This window comes from Mercurialis annua, linkage group LG5, assembly GCF_937616625.2.
Source record: "Mercurialis annua linkage group LG5, ddMerAnnu1.2, whole genome shotgun sequence".
NCBI lineage: Eukaryota > Viridiplantae > Streptophyta > Magnoliopsida > Malpighiales > Euphorbiaceae > Mercurialis > Mercurialis annua.
This window is the reverse complement of record NC_065574.1, coordinates 1,564,685-1,580,799: the sequence shown is the minus strand read 5'-3', so window position 1 is coordinate 1,580,799 and position 16,115 is coordinate 1,564,685. Positions and strand designations below refer to the sequence as shown.

Genomic DNA, 16,115 nt, shown 5'->3' with positions numbered 1-16,115 from the left:
TGAAAGCAAATAAAAAAATTTAAGCAAGAGTGAGTGATTTTGTTTGAAAATAATGAGCCTTTTATATGACTTCTGCAGTACTACACATGTTAATACACGCTTTTCTTTTAGTGGTAGAACTGCAACAAATAATTAAAAATAAAACAATTAAACAAATAATTAAAAATAAAACAATGGAAAATTTTTACATCTTACCAAAATTTTCTTCTCTCTTTCAAAATAGTATATGCATTTCAATTTACAGCTAAAATATACATAAATTATAGTTTTATAACAGTTAAATATATTTTTTATATCTATATCTCCGGTAAAATAAAATGATGCGTGGTCATGTGCATGTCTACTTAAAAATAGTTTTTTCATCTTACTAAGGAAAAAGGGTCATTTATACCCCTAATGTTTGTCTATAGGATCAACAAAGCCCCTAACGTGCGAAAAGGTTCAAATATGCCCTTAACGTCTTAAAAGATGTACAATCACGCCCTAATTTTGACTCATAAATGAGATGTTAGGGGGCTGGTTGTCAAAATCGGAGGGCATGATTGTTCACTTTTTAAGACGTTAGGGGCATATTTGAACCTTTCCGGACGTTCAGGGTTTACTTGATCCTCGAGACAAATCTTAAGGGCATAAATGACCATTTTCCCTCTCACTAAACACACATCTTAATTATTACTTCCTTGGAGTTAATACAAAGTAGCATTGAAATCACTAAGCTTTAGATTAATTAATGATTAACTAAAAGTATGAAAATGCAAGAATCCTTTAAAGGGACATACTTACAAGGGATTAAGAAAAGAATAAAGGGGATGAATCTTTCAACAGGAAAAAGTTTGAAAAATGTGTTTAATTATATGATTTTATACCATAAAAAAAAAGAACATATTGAGAATATCATTTTTTAAGTTCTTTTTATTCTTCACTTGTAAAAATGGTCATCTCTAAGGCTAAAAATGGCTCTAATGAACTAATTATCTCTATCCAATAATAATGAAATATGATTTTTTTTTATGAATAAATAGAAATATGAATTGATTTTTTCTTTTATATTCAAACCACTACTAATAATAATAATAATGATCATAATATAAATAGAATAGTCTTTTGCTTTAGGCTAGCAGTAGCAAACACTATCTCCAGAACATGGTGGAGCATATAATGTGATGTAATCAACCCATATAAGTCATTGTTTGACAAAGACCTTAAAAATAATATGTGCAAAACTTAGAATGGAAAATGGCAAAAGTAAAAAACTCAATGTGAATTTTCTAAATTGGGTTTATTTTATGGAGATTTTACATAATTTTACATTAAGAGGTAAAATTGAAACAACAAAAACCAAAGTTGAAATGTACAATAGATAAAAAAAGAAGTTGAAGAGTGCTATTGATAAAACCTATAAAGTTCAAGGGTGAGATAATGCTTTAAGCCATTACTGAGTTGTACTATGCATTACAGAATTCCTTCATTTAGGCCAAATGTGTTGCTTCTGAATCCTGCTAACAGAGATCACATGATTACTAAGAGTCTAAGATGCAGTAAAAATGTGATCTTAAATCTCTCAGAACTACAAATTTGAGATGAACTAGCAAAGCAAAATTTATAAGTTCTAACAAAAATGTTGAACTTAAACATGAGACAAAATTAAGTATGACATTTAAGTTAGATTCCTCATCAAAGTTTACACAAAAATTCCGGCAAGGAGAGATACAACGCATGGAAACATAAAACTATGATTGAAACCATCTCTTGGTTGGTTTATTAGCTTGCTTTTCACCATCAAGTTTCTCTGGCCTTTGATTTGAGAACTTGGATCTGTATTGTTCTATAAGCATGTCAAGTTTGTCGACAACATCCCGTCCTACGGGTTCTTTGTTCCTTTTCGACCTTTTCTCTCGCTCTTGTTGTTCGCCTTGGTTTGATAGTTTCCTTTTCTGCAGCTTCAATCCTGCTTCCTCCGAAGGTTTGGCAAATTTGCCAGTACTTTTGGTTATCCTTTCACCTTTGATGGAACTTGGCAGACTGGGATTCCCAACTCGATGATCGGTCTGCTTCTCTACAGAGCCTTTTCCCTTCCGTCTTGGCCCCTCAGAAGTTCCTTCACGAGCAGGTTTTCTTTCCGCATTTTCTGAAATCCTCTTGCGTTTCTTTTCACTTACAGTGGGAGAAGCTCCCCCAGAAACCAAATTGTCCCCTTCATTTTTATTCGGTTCTGAATCCTTTGTTGCTCTGTTAAAGTCTCTGGAATTCCGCTTTATAGAATTTTCCTTTTGGCTTGTTACATCATTTGGTGCATTCGATGCATTAGTACCCCGCATGCCCTTCAAATTACCATTGTTTCCTTGCATGTGACCTTGTAACTTAGCATTCCGGATCTTCAACTTGCGGACATCATCAACTGCAAACTCCACGATTGGACGGTTCTCAGGGCCAAAAGTTTCTACAAGTAGCCAACGTCGCACTCGAGTTAGAAAAGAGAAGTGTCAATAGTGTATGCACCGTAAATATGAGAACCCAATTACCAGGATTATTATTAAGAACCCTCAGGGCCACAAGTGCATGTTGATGCTCGGTGAACTCGAGAAAGGCGACCTTGCGCGATTGGTTCTTTACCTTCCCTTTCTTTAAACTTTCCAAGAATTTTATCTGTTTCACCAAAAGATATATAAATATATGTAGAGAGATAACAGAATATATCCCAGAACAAGAATGAACTGCTAACTGTAGCCAACCTGTCGAATAACTGGTTTTTGCTTTGTGGCACGGGAGACAACGGCATCAATGCAAAGTTTTTTGAGTTTCAATTCTGTCATTGAATGGGGTATGTTATACATAACAAGCCTGGTCCTTGAAATATGAAAATTTGGAGATCGAAGCTTAATCGTTTTCTTTTCGTGTAGCCTGCAAAATTTAAAAAGCATTGCAAAATGTTGATTTAAAGCAGCAGCATCATTAAGAAACATAATCAAACTCTAGATGGCAGGGTTTGCAAATGAATAATTTACAGCATCAATTGTCACTTTCTTAACCTAAATATATACTACAAGATGGGCGTGTGAGCTCAGTTCAGAATGGAGAGAACTCTATCAAATTAGTTCCGAGTACTAAATCATGTTTTCACAAAAACTACAAGATGTTATGTACTCCCTCCGTCCCAAATTAATAGGCTATTTAGGACAAACACAAGTATTCAAAAAATTTGTTTATCTAGGTAAGATGAGTTAATTTATGAAAAATATCACACTAGTATAGTTGTAATATTATATTTTATAGCATCTTTTGTTTTCTTTTAAATGAATTCTACCACAATTAATCATATAAGTAATAATTGAAGGTCTATAATGTGGGATGAAGTAACTTTGAGTAGTGCCTATTAATTTGGGACAAATGGAGTACTAAACAATGCCTGTATGCACCATGTGTGCGCTGCGGTCGAGAATCGTCCTATTTGCTGATCTTAAGAAATTTGAAGGGCTGAGAGGGAGCCGGGAAGAATGTACTTACGATTTCCGCTTAGCCATATCACTTGCTGAAACACCTTGAGAAGCTGGAGTCCCCTCGAGAATAGATCCTTCCTATTATTAATTCACAGATGGGGAATAAAGAAAAAAAAGAGGTCAAAATAATAATCTAAACAAAGCAGTAATTAAAAGGTATCGAGTGTTTAGAACGAGTTGATGAAAACCAACCTTTGCCAGGTAAAGATTACGGTGATCCGTATCCTCAGTTTTCGCCTTCTCCATCTCCTTATCCTGAGCTGATTTCTTATCCAAAGCCTTCAAGACTGTCAATTGCCTACCCATTAACGAAATCCCCAAGCCGGAAGTAGTATTGGCTGCAGAAACTGCTGCAGTAGCTGCCTCGTCTGTTTTAAACTTGAGGAAACCAGTACCCCTTGGTCGCCTACAATTAGCACAAGTATCACATTAGTTTCGTTAAAACAAAATCGAGGGCAGATGGATGTATAACTTTAATTCATACTTGGTCACCGGGTGGAGGACTGGAGCGAAGAATATCACTTGTCCAAATACAGAAAATCGTTGTTTCACTTCTTCATTATCAATGTCAAATGGGAGGTTGTTTATGAAAACTGTTTTCTGCAAATCATCATCTTCTCCCTTGGTCTTTTTACCATCAGCTAAATTGTTTTCAGGTGAAGTTTCAGGCACAGTAACACCAGAGACACTTTCTTGCATACTGGACTTCTTTGGAATGTTAACAATTTCATCTAAATTTATCTTCCGGCTTTCCTTAGGTAATACAGAATCATCCACATCAGAAGTAACGGAATCTTTAGATGCAAATGTGATTGAATTGAGAATTTTTCTAGCCATGTCTGCCTCTGCATCAAAATCAGCGTCAGCAGGCATGTCTTTTTTCCCCTCAAATGAATCTGGGTTTTCTGGGGTAGAACCATGCTCATCCTCATCCTCATCCTCGTCCTCATCTTCCTCTAGGTCATCATCGTTACTGTCACTTTCATTCTGATTCCCTGTATATCAATGCTTAGCTAAAATCAATGACCATATCCATTAAAGAAGATATATTGAACTACAAGTAGAAATTAACAATGATTAAAGAAATAGAAGACGGTTAACAGTTGAAATTACCATCTTCTGAAACAGCAGAATCATTGGCACCACTGCTATAAAGTTTTTTGGAAACAGCCCAATCAACAGCCATAGGTCTTTTTCCAAACTTTTGCAAATTGAATTTTTGAATGGCCTGTCAGGAAATATATATACATATAACAGCAAATTTTACAGAATCTAAGTACTTTAAACTTTAAAGATAAAGAATCAAATCAAGCCATACATTTTCGGCATCTCGTTTGCATGTAAATTTGACAAATGCAAAACCTTTGGATAACCTGCATAAAAAAAATTGAAAACAAAAAAATATAAATATTTCATTCTATAAGGAATTAATTATTCTGGGTAGCATGTTAATTTACCCTGTTTCTGTATTATGCGGGATTATTGCATCCCAAACAAAACCTGCTGATGAAAACAGGTCCTCTATTTCACTAGCTTTAGCCTGCATTCATGTTCATTGAGCTAGTTTACACATAAAGTTCCTCCAATGATAATTATGATCAAAAGTGATGAAGATGAATATAGACACACCTTGAATGGAAGGTTTCTGACAATAATTTTCCATTTTTGAGTCTTGGAACCCTGGCTCATACACAGAGCAGAAGTGAGTAGATTATCCAGATCAATACTAGCCCCGATTCCTCGGTTTAATCATAAATTTTCATCACTACAACTCATCTTTGGTTTATCTACACTAAGTGGTAAAAGATGTAGAAATCTAACTATGCAGAATCAAAACCATGAAACTAACTAACTATAAAGGAAATGTTACTAGGCTCAAACCTTGAAAAAACATGAGCAATTATATTAGACACATAGAAACTTACTTCTCACTTACCTCCCCTCCCAGCTGGCGTGCCCAAACAATCCCGCCATTAATTTCTTTTTGGTGTAACTTTCTCACAGCTAAACGTGCTTCCTTCACACTAGCATATAGAACAGCTGATGCATTTGATTGACATCCATCTTGTGCAAGACCTGGAACATTTTGGATTCAGCACATTTACCATCATAATTGAGCAAATTATCACACATAAAAATAAACATCAAACTGAGCATAATATATCTTCAAATGAGTGAATCGTCGTTTCTAGTTTATTTTTAAAGCAAACAAATGGATGACTAAAAAATTAAGCTCATTATGTGAATAATTCTGAAACTTACAACACCATCATTTCCAACTGCAAATCCTGAACCTGAACCAAACTAAATGAAAAGGTATAAACTCTCGGCCCTAATACATGCTCTTACCATTTTGCTCAACATCTTCCTTGGGAAGAGGATATGTTACAGAACAGGCATTCCCAATATCTCTGGCATGACGATGAACCTCTTCAGCCATAGCATCATTAAGAAGGCCACCAAATATTACAGTCCTCGCAACCCTTCATGGCAACCAAAAATTGAACAATAGGATAAATCAAAGTATTTTGAAAAATGAAATAGATAGTATCACTCAGTTACATAAACCTTCTATCATGAAAATATGGTATAGTATACCTCAGAACTACAAAGCATTGTAAGGAGCAACATTGTCAATTGCTACATTTCTAATTGAAACTCGGGAAAACCTATCCAATTAATAGTCCAATACATAACCCAGTATTTTGGAGTTATCAAGAGATCTTATTTCACCATATGCTTACTGAAGGCCTTAAAATTCATTTAAAAAAGCAAGAGTGTGAAGCTTGAAGTTAAGCAGTAACTCCTCAAAGTACTTCTCCCAACCAAAAGCTTTGGTCCCAACATGGATATAGATTGTTCTTTTCAAAAAAAACGCCACCCCGAGCTCTTCAAAGTGGAGGATTTGAACAAACATACACCAAATGGTAAATATTAATGGAGGATTGAACATTACATACAACAAATGGTAAATTTTTGGGGCAATTAATCATATATAATATTCATGTCAAAGTTTTCACAACAAAATTTCGAACACCTAATTGATAGAAGAAAAAAAAAAGATCAAGATGAAAATAAGTACCTTTGCTTTCCAGAACAATTCTCTTTATCTGCCAGATCACTGACAAGTTTCACTGGTTTTTTCCGTCTCAGATGTTTCACTGCATTTAAGCTCAAAATATTAAATTCGGATATAAAGCTGAATACTGAACTTGAATGAACACAGTTGCACAGTTACAAAATATAGTAGAGCCTCAAACCTGAATCCTGTAATTTTGTAGCATCCTCATCTACCTTAGATGTAGTCTCATCTTTTATCTTTGGTGCACCGTCTGAGTCAGCCATTGATGGGAAATGTAAAAGACAATAAAGAATCAAATTCAGCCTACTTATCAACTGTTTTATCAACAAGTTTAATAATGCCATTGCCTAAGCATATCAAAATAGCTATTAAATAAACAAAAAAAGGAAGAAGAAAAAACAGAAATAGAACTCTTGAAGATGAAAACTATCTACCAACCTTGAGCTGCCTTAGCTCTACGCTGGTCTAGGGGAGCACGGCTCATAGCAAGTTTAACAGTAATTTTCTGATTGCCAACAGATGAACCATTTTTTTGCTCAATTGCACGATCAGCATCTTCTTTGATAGCACTGAAAAATGCAAAAAAAAAAAAAAGAAATATCATAAGGAAAACTAAGCATTCCATTGAATAACGCCCCATAGAGAAAAATAATTACCAAAGAGAGAAAAAAAACAAGTAAAATTCTAAGCAGAGAAACCAGCAATTGACAAAGCAAAACTAAAGAAAACAACATGTAATCGAAAAAAGTAGCAACACAACTTACAATTGAACAAAGCCGAAACCACGGTGTCCAGTTGATCCTGTAAAGATGAAACGAAACAAAAGTTAAACAAACTTTAGAACAAATTAAAGGTAAACAAAAAAAGCTAACAATACCAATGAACTATAGCTCAAATAGTATGTACAATGGGAAGCATTCTGCTAAGATCATGGGATCAAATCCTCCCACAAGCGCCAAAAATTCGCCCTCCCCAAATGATAAAAAGAAATCTAACAATTAATTCTCTAGCAATACCTAACTTTTTTTTAAAAAAAAACGTGTTGTTTGGAACAAAATCATGTGTTGGACTTTAAACTAAATTCTAAACTCTGTAAGCTAATATTCAAACAGAGGTTAATACATGGATTTCATTTATTTTTTTACTTTCATAAACTATAATATAAGCTCTACTGTACTTCAATTAGAATTCAACTTAATCTACAAAAAAAAAAACCCTCCAAATCTTCAAGAACTTCAAAACACACACACTTAATTCTATTTAACTCAAAAACAAATGTTAATTACCTTTCTGAGTAACCAAAAAACAGCGCCGGATTGGTCCGACATCACCGAAAGTCTCTTCAAGCTAATAACAGCAAATAAAACGAAGAATATTAATAAATTATGAAAAATCAGTAATAGAAATAGCAGTTACATTGAATTTATGTACAAGAAAATAGGAAACCTGAGAGTTAGTGAAGGAGCGAGGAATGTTGGAGATGAAGACTGTGTTAGGACTGTGTTTAGTTACAGATCCTTCTTCTTCCTTGCTTTCCTTTATATTTTGCCTCTGTTTCTTCCCCATTTTTGCTGCTTAACGACCTAAAATCTCTTAAACCTCCACCACTGCTAGTAACTGTAGGAGGTTATATATTTCAGAGATTGAAATGGTGGGCTGGGTTTGGGCTGGAAGATGGGCTTTTTAGTAGGAATGAATTATCTCATTCGGGCCTCCAGCCCAATTTACTTTCTTTGCTATTGTGGGGTTACACCTAGACCTGTTCATGGGTCTGGGTAGCTCTACGGCCTGTCTAGGCATGTCTGCTTTGAGCCGGATTTGAATTGTTAATTTTGTCTCAAGTCCGGATTTGGATTGTTAATTTTGTCTCGGGCATTCATTTTTATATAATTCTCGATGTAAACCTGAAAGATCGATCCGAATTTGCAAATATAAAGTGTAATGGTCGGGTTTGAATAGTTGATCAAAATGGGTCCGGGTTTAAAAGAATAATGAAACTCGACTGAATCTGACCTATAATGGGTGCATCTAAACCTGACCGTGGACTTAAATGTCCGACCAAGCCGTTCGCGTTTACTTGAGCTTGGCAGTTATGTTTTATCTCAAATCGGATTCGTAATAAGTTTCATTGGTAGGACTAAATTTTTATAATTGTTTGAATTTTAATGGAAGTTTGAAAAACTTGTTGGATCGGTATAAATACAATGTGTGATACGCATTTGAATAGTATATGTCTGAAGTTTGAGACGTGTTCGAACTGAATTTCAACATGTTGTTAAATACCGCCGTAATTTATCTACTTACCGCACAAATTATTACAATTTCGACCTTTTACTAAAAACTGAAAAAAAAAACACATTCTCTCAACTTATTCGAATCTCAAAAAACGCAATGACAGATAAGACTTCAAAATCATCGGAATATGAATATCAAGTACCGGAAACAAATTTCACGGCTTCTCCTGAGGTATTTTTTAAGTTTTTATCGTTTTTTTTTTCGGACTGTTCATCTTCCGGACGTCCCGAGGAAACGTCCGGGAAGTGTGGGACGTCCACGAAGGACGTCCCGCACGGTTAAGGACGTCCTACGTGGACGTCTTTATAAGAGTTGAGAGACTTTGATTACTAAAATTTAAAAAAAAAACTAAAATACCTACTTAAAAATCTACAAAAACTAAAAACGATTACTAACCGGTTGTTGTTGTCCACTTTCCCGGTTAGAATCCGACATTTGAACTTGATATAATGATTGTTGTTCTTCGGATTTGAATAGAGTTGAGAGAGTTTGATTTTCAGTTTTTTTAGCTAAAGGATAGAAAGGTAATATTTAAGGCGGTATGTAGTTAAGTACGGGCGGTATTTAGCAGTCCACTATTTAAAAGGGTCAAGTTTAGTTGTTTTTGGTTCGAGTCTGACTCATGAATAGATCTTGCACTCAATATATGAGTCTATGGCGTCCCTGGCTCGCCTCAATATATGCAAAACGCGAATCTAATCAAATCAATAAATTTAATTTAAAATTAAAATTAAAATATTTTCAATTCAGTTTGATTTTTAAAATAAAAAAATTAATTTATCTTTAATGTAAACCAAATTGAAATAACCGAAATGCACACCTGATCCATATTTGTATCAAACAAATAAAGTTGAAGTACTTTAACATAACCGAATTTTTAAAAATTGAATGAAACAAATGTAGGAAATGAACATTCGAAACTGAAGAATTTAATACTGAAGCAGATAACTTATTTGAGGCTGTCAATTTTCTTGTAGGACAAGGGCTTGTCTTTAGAACAAGAACTTAGCTCCAGTTTGAAACAAATAGAAACATAAATTATAGCACATGCCAACCTTCAATGAAACCAGAAATTTAACAGGGGCAACATTAATTATGCGGAATTGCAATTTGTTCAAGTTTATCTGAATTTGAGGGGTTCATGTTCCCGATATACACCGATTATTGTAAAATAAACGGCGTAAATTAATTTACTCTTTAATTTTAACTTCATTAAAACTTATATTCCTTTTAACAATAAATCAAAAGCTGTTTGAACTAGAGTTTATCCTACGTTCTATGTAATATTGTCCTTGGGCCGAACTGAGAGTAGGGTCGATTTTCAGTTGTTTTTTATTATTATTATTTTTTGTCAGCAATATATTTTGATTTTAATTAATCGTCAGTCAGTTGTCGTATTTATTTTTTTCTTATCCTCTTATTTTATTTTTTTTTTTTTCGGTACAGGGGGTGGAGGCATAAGCCTAGAAACTTAGCTCAACAAAACAGATCTACTGTATGAAACACCATGCTTGTCATGCTCAAGCCAATGGATTAAACTAGGAGGGGGAGCTGTGTGTCTAATGACTCCCAAACAATGATCATCCCCTAGAGAAGCCAAATGGTCAGCGGCATAATTAGCCTCTCTATAAACATGCTTGAACTTCACAACCCAAGTTCTCGATAACAGCGATCGGATCGCATTCAACACATTCAAGTAATGACCAATAGAACTATCATTATGCAGGTGATCTACAACAGTGCTATTATCCACCTCAAGCTCAAGCTTCTTCACTCCTAAAAACCAGCATAATTCTAACCCATGGAGAACCCCTCTCAATTCTGCACTAAGGACTGTACCCATACCAGTATTAGCCGAGAAACTGCCTAGCCAGTTACCGTTGGAGTCTCGCAAAAGACCGCCAGCTTTAGTGATTCCCGTTGAAGTATTAAATGCCCCATCAGTATTAACCTTCACCCAAGTTGGAGGAGGACAACACCAGGAGATATCAATGGTACTATAATCATCTTTAGGGATCCTAGTGTTCATACACTCCAATTGAGACTTTGAAATGTAGATAACGTTTCTTTTAACATCATTAACAATGTCATTTAAAGATACGATAACATCACTAAATATAGTTTGATTTCTCCAATTCCAAAGATTCCAAATAGCCACACCAAAGAATAAATTCCAATTACCAACTTGACCCATGCTTTGCTTCCCTGAAATGTTTTGCATAATCCAGTCATTACAAGACAGGTTGAAAAAATGAACATGATCTTGAGGCGGAATAAAACGAACCCAGAAAGCCCGAGCTTGGAAACAATCACGCAGAACGTGAATTGCTGATTCTATCTCAGACTTACAGCGCATGCAAATGGCCTCGCTAGAGATATGACGACGCATTCTCTCGGCGTTAGTAAGTAGCCTGTCATGAATCACTAGCCAAAGGAAATGCTTAATCTTCTCAGGTCCCTTCCAATTCCAGATTTGCTTCCAACAGTTAGCTTCAATGTTCCTCTCATCTTTAGTAATCTCATGGTACGCGGATTTGGTAGTGAAAGACCCAGAAGTAGAATGACCCCAATACATGACGTCAGCTCCGTTGTCAACACTCGGAGGAATAATACTCCCAATTCTACTAAGCCAATTAATAGGAAGAAAATGCTCAAACCTCTCCCAATCCCACTGTCCATCCTCTTTGACATATTGCTTAGCCTTTTCATTGATAATACTATCAGGAATCTGAGTAGTAACCACCTGGCAAAGAGTAAGATTATCTCCAAGCCAAGCATCAAGCCAAAATCTCACACAATCTCCATCACCGAGAGCCCATCTGATCCCATCAACCACCTGCTGCCAAACACCATTAAGAGAGCGCCAGACAAGAGAAGCACCATGCGTTCTATTCAGGGACTGGTAATTCAAATTATTCAGATTGTATTTGGTTCTAAGGACTTTGACCCAAAGAAAGTTTTCATTAGAAATGATATTCCAGCCAATTTTCATGAGCAAAGCTTGATTCATCTTGAACATATTTTTGAAACCCAAACCACCACAAAGCTTTGGTTGCCTAACATCCGGCCACTTAACCAAACTGATCTTCGTCTTGTTCAGATGAGACCCCCAAAGAAACTTACGACAATTCTTCTCCACCTCCAAGCAAATACTCTTCGGGATTGCCATAGTTTGCATGGCGTAAATGGGAATTGCCTGAATAACAGAGTTAGCCAAAGTAGAACGACCAGCTCTAGACAAAAATTTGTTATGCCACCCTTCTAACCGCTGCGTCATTTTATCAACCACCATTCTCGAATGCCTTTTGGAAACTCTCCCATGGATGAGAGGAACTCCTAGGTATTTACCTAGGTCCAAAGTTTTTGTGAATCCCAAACTGGTTGCCATTGCAAGACTATCATAAGCAGAGACATTCGACGAGAAACAAACTCTTGTCTTTTCATTATTCACTCGTTGGCCCGAGGCTCTGCAAAAAACATCAAGCACTCTTTTCACCACCTCCACTTGATCAAAAGTAGCTTCACAGAAGAGCATGAGGTCATCGGCAAAAAACAAGTAGGAAAGAGGAGTCCCTCCTCTGCTCAGCTTTATAGGCTTCCAGGAGTTATTAGAACATTCAATATTGATGAGATGAGCTAGCCTCTCCATACAAAGAACAAACAGATAAGGGGATAACGGGTCTCCTTGTCTGACTCCACACGACGGCTCAAAAGTGGAAGTAGGGCTACCATTCCAAAGAATATTCATTGACGGAGTGGAAACACATTGCATAATAACTCTTGACAAAGAGCTAGGGATACCAAGAACATCCAGAGTATCCAAAATGAAGTCCCACGACAGCCTATCGTATGCTTTCGCAAGATCAATTTTGATGGCCATGAAACCTTTCTTTCCTTTCTTTTTCCGTAGGGAATGAACAACTTCTTGAGCAATTATAATATTATCCGTTATATGCCTGCCTTTCACAAAACTTGTCTGAGCCGGGCCGATAATCTTAGGCATAATACCTTTAAGCTTATTAGCAATAATCTTAGTAATAATCTTATATGAGACATTACAAAGACTAATCGGACGGAATTGGCTGATGTGCTCAGGGTTTTCGCACTTCGGAATAAGAGTAATCAGGGTCCGATTAATAGCTCGTGGGAGATCTGAACCATTAAAAATGTTTTTAACAAAAAGGCACAGTTTATTCTTGACTATACCCCATTTATTTTGATAAAACATAGCTGGAATCCCGTCAATACCCGGGGCTTTCAGGGGTTGCATATCCCACAAAGCTTGTCTAATGTCATCATCAGAAACATTAGCATTAATAAGATCAAGAGAGTAAGCGTCAAGCTCCGGGAACATACCAGGTAAGGATATTTGCGTAGCGCAATCGTGAGACTTGGTAAACAGAGATTGAAAGTAATCCACAGCCATAGACTGAAGTAAGTCTTGATCATCTATGAAGGCACCTGTATCATCCTTCAAAACAAGGATCTTATTTCTTCTTCTCCTTTGGGTAAGCTTTTTATGAAAAAATGAAGTATTTTTGTCCCCATCCATGATCCACTGACTTCTAGATTTTTGCATCATCAACAAATTTTCTTGAAACAACACTTCATCGAGCTCTTGACGGAGACAATTTTCAAGGTTAGTCAGTTTTTGGGTGAAATACTGATCATTACACCGTTGAACACCCTTAATACGAGCCATAAGGATATTTTTACGCTTAAAAATGTTCCCGAACACATTAACATTCCAGTCCGATGCTTGAGAAGTGAACCTCTCAATAGAATCGATCAAGTCATTTGAGCTGTCCCAAGAATGCTTGACCACCTCATCGAATCTACTATCTCCTAACCAAGCAGCTAGAAACCGAAAAGGCTTGGGCTTATTATTGCTCCTCAGGCCACTAGAGCATTGAAGAACAATAGGACTGTGATCAGACTGAATGCGAGGAAGATGAGTCACAAAATGCTGAGAAAACTTCTGACTCCACTCATTATTACAGAGAAAACGATCAAGACGCTTAGAAAGGGAACCTCTCCTCCAAGTAAAAGGGTTACCACAAAAGCCTAAATCCTCCATATTAAGCGATGAAATCCAGTCACGAAAAAGTCTACACCCTCCAGTGCAATTAGCAGCTCCACCCCTCCTCTCGTTGTCAAACAAAGCTGCATTAAAATCTCCTCCAAGTAACCAAGGACTCTGAATGGTACCCGAAAGTTGGGTAAGGTCAGTCCAAATCAATTTGCGCAAGCTTGCATTAGGATGAGCATAGACCATTGTGAATAAGAAATGATCTCTGCCCATACCAACTTCCATATGAACAAACTGCATATTATTTTCAATAATGGAAATATTAATACCAGATTTCCAGAGGATCCAAATACCCCCCGAGAACCCATGAGCTTCGATTCGATGAGAGAAATCAAACCCGCTCTTACGAATAAAATTATCCGCCTTAGAACCACTAATTCTTGGCTCTAAAATTCCACAAATATCATAGTTGTATTTATTAGTTAAACTATGAAAATATCTAGCAAAGGCCTTGGACCCAGCACCTTGCACATTCCAAACACAAATCTTATAGTTGTAATACATAATAATGATGGTAGAAAGACACCATAACCACTCAGCAAAACTAAACATGAGAAACATCCTCCATGTTCTCCTCATTTCCATTAGGACAAAGATCCACAAACGAAGCCTCCATAGAGCTATTACCATTTAAATCACAAAGTTTCATATTAGGCTTAATATTCCCATTCAGGTCTGCTATATCTGGTGGCGCAGGTTCCAAGTACTCTGATTCCATGTCCATTCCTTCTAACTCCACTGTTTCAGTTTGAGGATTATGGTTGGAGGAGCTTGAGGGATGATTAAAAGTAACAGAGACAACAGAATGATGTTTAGGGTCCAAGTTAGTGGGGGCCTTATTAATTATGAATCTTGTATTTTCAGACCTAGCTGGCATGGTGGGCTTTGGGACTTGGGCCTGTTTGGAGCTAGCCATCACTGATCCATTAGGGTTAATATTGACATTAGCTGCATGGGATTTGATAGGAACCCTGGGTGAAGAATTTCCATGACCCGCCACAGTCTTCAAATTGGTAATATCTTTCAAAACAGAAATATTAGCTTTATTTGGCAGTTGCTCAATCACCTCAATCACTTCATTTTCCAAACTTTGAAATCTAGATCCACTAGATTCTTTCTCGCTAACTGATTTGCCAGGATTGTTGTGATTAGATTTGTTGCTATCAAATCTTGGCTTCCCTCTTCGACCCACTATCATCCACGGGCCGTACTTCGGGTTAGCCACCGGGTCAGACGAGACCGGATCCCGATCAGGTATGGGAACATCCGTCTTCTCACTGATGATCTCTTTAGCTGCCACCGGAGTAATAGTTTCTGGGCAATGCTCTTTAGTATGGCCAAATTTACCACATGAGAAGCAAATTCTAGGGAGACACTCATATTCAACACTTTGAACCCTACCATCCAGGCTGAAATGGGAAACCAAAGGTTTCATTAGGTCAATCTCAACAGCAATGCGTGCAAACTTTCCCCGTTCCGCAGATTCAGTGCAGTAATCAATCCTTATGACCTTCCCTACCATTTGCCCAATGAAACGAAGAACTTTCTTGTTATAGTACTGAATGGACATACCAGGGAGTCTAATCCAGGCAACAATGGATTGAATATTCGCATCAAAACAATCAAAGCTAGGTTTCCACGATTGAACAGATAGGTAATGTCCCAGTATAACCCAGGGACCTCCGGTGATCACTGCTTCCACATCACCACCACTACGGAATTTGACTAGAAAGAAATCATTCTCAAGATCTATAATATCAAAACCCTGTGTAAAATTCCACAAAACATCAAGCCTGTTACACAGGTTTTTATATCCAATAGGACGACCCAAGAGTTTGACAACAACTGTAGTACGCCATGGCTTAGCCAGTTCATCACGAACTCTAGGAGAGAAATCAATAGCAGGCAGGATTCCATCTTTCACAATACTCACATCATCATCATATAGTTCGAATTCTTCTAAATTCCCAGCTACATAATCCTCGCGTGCTTTATCCGCTTGCAAAACTTTGTCTCTGAAAGACATAATCCCAACAGGACTGTCAGGTTGTTCAACATTCCTGAATTTTGCTTTCTTCGTCGACCGATCAGACTCCGGAGGAGGATGATCTGAGTCCGTGGACAAAACCTCTAACGGTGTTTCAGAGAGCAT

General features: G+C 36.8%; 2 protein-coding genes across 3 annotated transcripts; both read right to left on the bottom strand.

The window, feature by feature from the left end:
- Window positions 1–1,634: 1,634 nt before the first annotated feature.
- On the bottom strand, window positions 1,635–8,192 carry LOC126681245 (uncharacterized). 2 transcript variants are annotated; one of them, XM_050376738.2, is made up of 18 exons: window positions 8,026–8,192; window positions 7,866–7,926; window positions 7,344–7,380; window positions 7,018–7,148; window positions 6,758–6,841; window positions 6,580–6,658; window positions 5,847–5,980; window positions 5,434–5,573; window positions 5,127–5,177; window positions 4,955–5,037; window positions 4,816–4,870; window positions 4,611–4,725; window positions 3,982–4,492; window positions 3,690–3,903; window positions 3,505–3,575; window positions 2,733–2,901; window positions 2,523–2,646; window positions 1,635–2,440 (listed from the first exon to the last, which is right to left on the bottom strand). In XM_050376738.2, the coding sequence occupies exons 1-18, from the start codon at window positions 8,143–8,145 to the stop codon at window positions 1,731–1,733; spliced, it is 2,889 nt and encodes a 962-aa protein (XP_050232695.1). In that variant the 5' UTR covers window positions 8,146–8,192; the 3' UTR covers window positions 1,635–1,730. The 2 variants fall into 2 exon arrangements, with proteins under 2 accessions (XP_050232695.1, XP_050232696.1); XM_050376739.2 differs by having other exon boundaries at window positions 6,758–6,829.
- A 6,315-nt stretch (window positions 8,193–14,507) lies between these two features.
- LOC126680661 (uncharacterized) lies at window positions 14,508–16,115 on the bottom strand. The gene has a single exon (XM_050375818.1). It carries the CDS (start codon window positions 16,113–16,115, stop codon window positions 14,508–14,510), a length of 1,608 nt encoding a protein of 535 aa, XP_050231775.1.

Coding starts and splice junctions, on each gene's coding strand:
- LOC126681245 (XM_050376738.2), bottom strand. CDS start 8,145: ATGGGGAAGAAACAGAGGCAAAATATAAAGGAAAGCAAGGAAGAAGAA. Junction 4,871..4,954: donor CCGCATAATACAGAAACAGG/GTAAATTAACAT, acceptor TTTTTTATGCAG/GTTATCCAAAGGTTTTGCAT. Junction 3,904..3,981: donor GTCCTCCACCCGGTGACCAA/GTATGAATTAAA, acceptor TGCTAATTGTAG/GCGACCAAGGGGTACTGGTT.
- LOC126680661 (XM_050375818.1), bottom strand. CDS start 16,115: ATGCTCTCTGAAACACCGTTAGAGGTTTTGTCCACGGACTCAGATCAT.